The 6,611-nt window shown below is 37.4% G+C and overlaps 1 protein-coding gene across 1 annotated transcript; it reads left to right on the top strand.

Annotated features, from left to right (window-relative positions):
* The first annotated feature begins 3,101 nt into the window (after positions 1-3,101).
* On the top strand, positions 3,102-6,474 carry LOC122311689. The gene is made up of 4 exons (XM_043126325.1): positions 3,102-3,843; positions 4,221-4,461; positions 5,696-5,813; positions 6,048-6,474. Exons 1-4 carry the CDS (start codon positions 3,242-3,244, stop codon positions 6,137-6,139), a joined length of 1,053 nt encoding a protein of 350 aa, XP_042982259.1. The 5' UTR covers positions 3,102-3,241; the 3' UTR covers positions 6,140-6,474.
* The last annotated feature ends 137 nt before the right edge of the window (positions 6,475-6,611 follow it).

Here is a 6,611-nt window from a genome sequence, read left to right as displayed (position 1 = left end):
CTCGAGGCCTAGCCTCCTCTGCAGGTTTTGAAAAGTCCTTATTCAGCAACTAAGATCTCGTTGAGAAGTCAACGGTCCCTAAAGTCTCGCATATTGAATATCTTCACCTATTTGAATACCTTCTGCAACGGTCCCTAAAGTCATGCCTCATTCGACAACAGTTTCCATAGATTCTTCCAATACGCCCCACGGAATTTGCATAAACATCAGTGGCATTTATTCCTACATCCATGCCGTGCGCCAAACAATCAGAAGCCGTTAACCCACTTTTATCAGCCACCCCAAAGCCTCCTGACTCTACACCAGCTAGTGGAGGAACACATCTGCCAGTTCTGAAACTATCACATTTTTTCCATGGACGACCCTCACAGAATTGATCACCATAGCTAGACGCTCTTAACCAAAGCTCATATGAGAGAGAATCCTTATTTTCAGCATGAGGATTGATCTGTCACAGTCCGCAATCCTTATCCCCATGCCCCAAGTAACCATAGAAGTAACAGAAATTGGGCAATCTCTCATAAGAGAATCTCACCCAACATGACTCCCCATCTCCCATGAAAAATTTAGTGCCCCTTAACAGAGGTTTCCTGACATCTAGTGTAACTCGTACTTGTAGAAATTCCCCCCACGCCAACTCCCCTTTATCCAAATCCACCTTTACAACATCCCCAATTTTCCAGCATATATGACCCCTCACAATTCATTTCGAGCTCTCAACGGAAGGTCATGAACCTGTACCTAGAATATAGCCTTCTGAATCTTGATTTGATGCACTTGCTTGCTACCATCTACCTCCTGCGCCAACACTAAATGCTTATCAAAGGACCAAGGTCCTTCCCTCAACACCCGTTCCTTATCTTGCAGATTGTCAAATTCAACAAGATAGAGATTGGCATTAATATCATGAAAACGAACTCCTCGCATTGAATGCCAAGCTCTCTTCATCGTCAGTTTAAACGCTTCACGATTATAATGTTTGTCAGTGAATAGAGACATTACCAAACCCTTACCTTTGCACAGAGAAATATCTTCCAATTTGCTAGCTTCAACAACCATTTTCTTCCTATTCAGTCAAGGATAAACGTTTGTACAACCCATCTAGGTCCTCCACCATCTTCTTGTCAACATGAATGAACAAGTGAAAAATGATAAAGAGAGGTCTTAGGTTCGATCACCCTCCCAAAATCTCCCAATATATATTTATATATAAAGATCTCGTTTGAATGGCAAGATTTTTTCATTTTATCTTATTTAATCTCATCTTAATCTCCAAACAACACAAATATAAATATTTTTTAATTTCAAATATTCAAATTTTTCACCTAATCATTACAATTTTTTAAAAATTTTCAACAAAACACAAAAAATAATTCGACTTTTTCAAATATTCAAATAAAAGATATAATTTATATTATAACAATATTTTAACTTTATAATTTTTTTTATCCAAATTTTCTTTCTAATTTTTCATAAAACGTCTTAACTCAAATCATTTTACTATTATTCACATATCATCTCATCTCATCTAACTATCCACATGAGGCCTAATAATAAAACACATCACGATGGATGGGATATTAGGATGACTTTAATCGGATAATTATATTTGAGTTGTCATTTTTCTTTTAATTTTTAAAAAATGGATTAGATATAACTATTGTGATTTACTTATAACTAGAAAGTATTGTGATTTACTAGATCATATATAAGCATGATATTTGTCGAATAATATATGGCCTGAAGTGAGTTGCTGAATTAACACCAATTTAGCATGCAAGTATGTTAAATTGGGATCACGCCACCTATGGGCATGATCTTACCATCAATTTCGGATGTGAATAGAATACTTTGTTTCTCAATTTTGGTGCTGGACTTTATTGCCATTTTCATTCTCTTTTGTCTCCATTAGTTCAGCAACGAGAAAGATGTAGAAGAACTAGATATAGAAAGGACAAGAGACCTAAGTGGAATGTGGAACATGCATAAGTAGGTAATTCGTTGTGTTTGGTTGTTGGGTCAACTCATCTCAAATTCAATTTATCTTATCTCAAATTCTCAATATTCCATTGTTGCCTCAGCACTCCAATTTGGATCATCATTACTTGGCGGTAACGAATGATAAAATGGTCAACGTTAAAGACAGGAAACGTTTTTTCTTTTTCTTTATTCAAGACAGGAAACGTCTAAAATATAATAATCTCCATCGGTTTCTATTATCCTACCGCTACGAGTGATTAATTTAATTTGATGGGGATGAGTACGACGTCGTGTTTGTGAGAGGCTACCCCTGCCCTTTTGGGCGTCGTAGGTAGCCGAACTTAGAAAAAATCTACACAATCTTTCAATACTCCAACATCCTACATTTTTTCAAATTTTTTAATATTTTTTTTTGAATTTATTCTTTTTAAATTAATTTAATTATTTTATTCATTATTTATATATTAAATATTTGATAAAAATAAAATAATAAAAATTAAAAAAAAAGTAAAGTATTGAGATGTTGGGAGGTTATGTAGCAAAACCCGCTGAACTTACCAAGGGAGTGTGCCACATATGTCAGGATGAGTTGTCACTCTATGATTGGTTCTTGTACTTGACGGGCCAAAGATATTACTGGCTGAGGGGTTTTGCTACATAACTTCTCAACACTCCAACACCTCACATTTTTTTTAATTTTTATTATTTTATTTTTTATCAAATATTTAATATATAAATAATGAATAAAATAATTAAATTAATTTAAAAAAAATAAATTTAAAAAAAATATTATAAAATTAAAAAAAAATAAGAAGTTGGAATGTTGTGAGATTGTATAGATTTTTTCCTGGACCAATCCCATAACGTTTTTTTGGGAGGCATAAAAATGAAGAAAATATAAATAAAAGCAATAAATTAATTATTTACCAACTCAGAACAGAACCTAAACCAGCGACTTCTATTCGGGAATATTATATTTATATTTATATATTTTATATCTGGCTCAGGTTCGCTGGTATTTGTCCACATGCTCACGTTAGCGGCTCCTCCCCACACGGTCAGAGGGGACCTCCCCCCCAGATTTTGACACGTGTATAAATTCTCCCGCTTCTTACATCTATCCGTTAACCCTACCGCGTCTCTTTTCTGAAACTCCTCCCTACCCCGTTGAAGAACTAGAGAAGAGGAAGAGGAAGAGAGAGTAGAAAAAGAATTGAAAAGAATAAGATTTTGAAAAAGAAAAGGAAAAGAAAAGTGGGCAATGGGGAAACTGCTATGTGATTCGACCACCGTTGCGGAGACATTTCAAAACTCATCACCGAACCGTCCGTGGAGGGATCCAAAGCCTTCTCCAGCTTCTCTAGATGCAATCGACGCCATAGATCTCGTTGACCAAACCACCACGACGACCACCGCTTGGGACGACGTTCATGGATTGGAGGACCAGCTGAAGCGCCACCTCCAGGGACTTCACGCCAAGGGGGTCCTCTGGAAGCGTCCCGAGGATGAGTTGTCCTCGACCTCGGTCGTGTTCCGTCTGTCGCACGGAGGTGAGGTATCGGCAGATGGGAACTGCCTCTTCACGGCGTCGCAGAAGGCCATGGCCGGGCCGGGGTCGGCGCGTGAGGTAGACGCGCGAGAGTTGCGGAGGCGTACGGCGAGTCGTTTTTTGGAGGATTGCGGATCTGCCACGACGGAGGAGAAGGAGGCCATCGACGAGGTGATTAGGCACATGTACGCGCCCGATCTGAAGAACGGGTGGGGGATCCACGTGGTTCAGGAACTTAAGTTGCTGGCCAAGAAACCGGATCGCTTGGCTTTGGATTCCGCCATTGACGAGCTGGTTCAGCTTGGCATGCAAAGGTTTCTTCGAAAAAAAATCTTGGATCTATTTGTTTTGATATCAAGTATTTTAGATCTAATTGCTTCTGCTCACGCAAATGTTGGTTCAGAAATCTCTTTATCCGTAATGATTCTTGAATCAAGGAAATCTCTTTCGTATTTTTAGAATTTAACATGCTTTCTTTTTCAATTTTCCCATTCACCAATTTAACAGTTTTGGTGTTATTTTATGGTGCATGTATGCTGACTGTTTCATTGCATTAAAAGAACGATTTTGTGGTTTAGTTGTTTGCAAATATATAACAGACTACATTGTTGAATTGCGCATGTCTTTTTCCGGATTTTGGTGGCGTATATTTTGCTTGTATTTTTGACGGGCTTACATTTCTGATTTGAAGAGAGGTGGCGGCGGAGTCTATTTACAAAGAGAGATGTATTCCGGTGAATGATGGCCCCAATTGGGCCAAATACATGTCGATCTCTGGTTCATCTGATGATGAATATGATATCATCACATTGCAGTATACTGAGGAGGGTCTATTATCTGTAGATGAGAATAGGGAAGGTCATGCTGCAGCTTTCGGAGATGATATAGCAATAGAATGTCTTGCAACGGAGTTCAAGAGGGAAATATACGTGGTAAGGAATAACGTTTTGTCCTTACACGGATTCTGTCTTTTTTTGCTTAGTTCGATTGCAATTTGATTAGGATAATTATATTTACTAATTGATTATAAACCTTCACAATCCTGCCTTGGATCTTGAAGTTTTGTTGTTTGGAATGATACTAAAGTTTCGTAATCTGGTTAGGAACATGTTTTAGATGTGCTACTTTCTACGCTATATTTAATAGTGCCATGTGATATCTCACAGTTGTAAGGTCACTTGTTGAGGAATAGATCAGGCATGTGATTGGAACTCTGGTTATTGTAGTCAACTTGTTAGTTCCAGCTGTTATGCATTTCCAATTGTTTTTTTTTTTTTTTTAATTTTTTATCAAAGTTATGTGATATGTGCAATTTGTCTGTTTGCTTGAAGGGCACCAATTTTCTTACTTTCCATGTGTTGTTAACTTGTCTTCAGCCATAAGCCTTTGATAATAACCATTAGTTCTTTGTTTGGACGAGAGTTTATTAGGTAGGTCCTCTCGCATCCTAATCTTAAAAGCTCACTCCTTTTGGTGCTGCTCCACCATCTGAAAGTGGAATGGATAAATAAGCGGCAGGCTGATCTGGCCTGTGCATCTTTCTTTCGTGGCTGTCTGCAATTTTGGGATTTCCTTTCTATTTATTTGTTTGGGAGAGTTATTTCAAAATTTCGTGGAATTTGGTACTCAAGATTGAAAATCAAATTTTCAGATTATATATATAAGGTGTAAAAAATTTCTTGTTTACCTACTGAAAATGGTATAAATACTACTAACATTACCATTCTTAGAGCAACTGCAATTACTCTTTATTTTTTTTAACAATACAATTACTATTCCTACATCACTACCATTATTGCCATTGCCTTCAAAGAGACTCTACCGCCTGTCACCACTGCCAGCCGCCGTGGCAACCTCCATCACTGTCACACGACCAAGTCACTGCCTCTAGCTACTATACTATAATTTATTTATCTTCGAGTATACGCATCGCTAAACAAACATAATGGAAAGTAAAAGGGTGTCTTTAGTTCAGTTGTCTTGTAGAATTTTCATTTGAAGTACCTGATCGTTGGTCGTCTAGGCATATTATTTTAAATCTACTATATATTGTCAAGTAGTTTTCACTGCTAAAGTTGATCAACTGTGATACATCTTATATGTTATTATATACACACCATGAATCATCATTAATTAAGCTTCCTTGTATTAATTCATTTCTTATAGGTGCAAGCACATGGATCAGATGCTATGGTTGAGGAAGAAAATTGTGTATTCTTCCTCCCACATCGTCCTAGGAGTCAAATTTGTGAACCTCCCTTTTTCCTTTTCATGAAAGGAACAGGTAAGGGAATCTTTATATAAATGCATTTTGGTGGTGATTAATTTTCATTTAGGTATGACTCCTGATTAATTTCCTATGTGCTCCTCGTACCCACCCATCACTTCATATAGAGTTGTTATTCTGTCATGCCCGCACAATTCTGGCATTCCCTTTTTCTTCTGGTTTTGCTACTCAGCCTCTGCTTCATTTTTATGTCATCCCTTTAGATCCAATTGTAAGCATTTGTACTTGCAGGCTGGTGTGGTGCTGGAGCTGATCACTATGAGCCCCTGATTGCCCATCCTTCTTCGTATGTTTCCCCGGAGAAGGTTGCAATTGTTCTTTGAGGATATTAGTTCTACAGTTTTGTGGCTTATAGGTTGAATAGAAGTAGGTGTTCCATTTATTTATTATTTCTTCCGGTAATGTTTCACATACAATCTAGTTCTCCCTGATCCTTTTGGGTGGCAAGGAGAGTTTAATTGCGTAGAATTCATTCTTGAGAGCAATCGGCTGTCTTTGACTCTAACAAGCAGGTCTTATACCTGCAATTGAGCAACCTATAGAGATGTTTTTGCCGGCTTCTTTTTTAGTTGTTGTTGAGTGAGTTTTCTTAGTGTTTGTATCGTCTAGGTTCCAGTTTTTACCTAGAATGGAATAGTGCCATTGTGTTGTATCTTAATGCTGGGTTTTTATCATGTCTATGAGAGATGTGACCATTTTTCTTGTTATTGCTACATGAATAGCGTAAAAGTGAATGAACTTAGGATTTTTATTCAAGATATATGACAAGAGGAGTTCGAAGGCAATAAATGAACA

This window comes from Carya illinoinensis, chromosome 5 (assembly GCF_018687715.1).
Source record: "Carya illinoinensis cultivar Pawnee chromosome 5, C.illinoinensisPawnee_v1, whole genome shotgun sequence".
In the NCBI taxonomy this organism is placed as follows: domain Eukaryota; kingdom Viridiplantae; phylum Streptophyta; class Magnoliopsida; order Fagales; family Juglandaceae; genus Carya; species Carya illinoinensis.
The sequence above is the reverse complement of the archived record's forward strand: the minus strand, read 5'-3'. Positions and strand labels throughout refer to the sequence as shown.

Bases quoted from the DNA above. Each gene is read 5' to 3' on its own strand.
- LOC122311689 (XM_043126325.1), top strand. From the start codon at position 3,242: ATGGGGAAACTGCTATGTGATTCGACCACCGTTGCGGAGACATTTCAA. The intron at 3,844-4,220 runs GTTTCTTCGAAA...TCTGATTTGAAG, and splicing joins GTTCAGCTTGGCATGCAAAG to AGAGGTGGCGGCGGAGTCTA. The intron at 4,462-5,695 runs GTAAGGAATAAC...CATTTCTTATAG, and splicing joins TCAAGAGGGAAATATACGTG to GTGCAAGCACATGGATCAGA.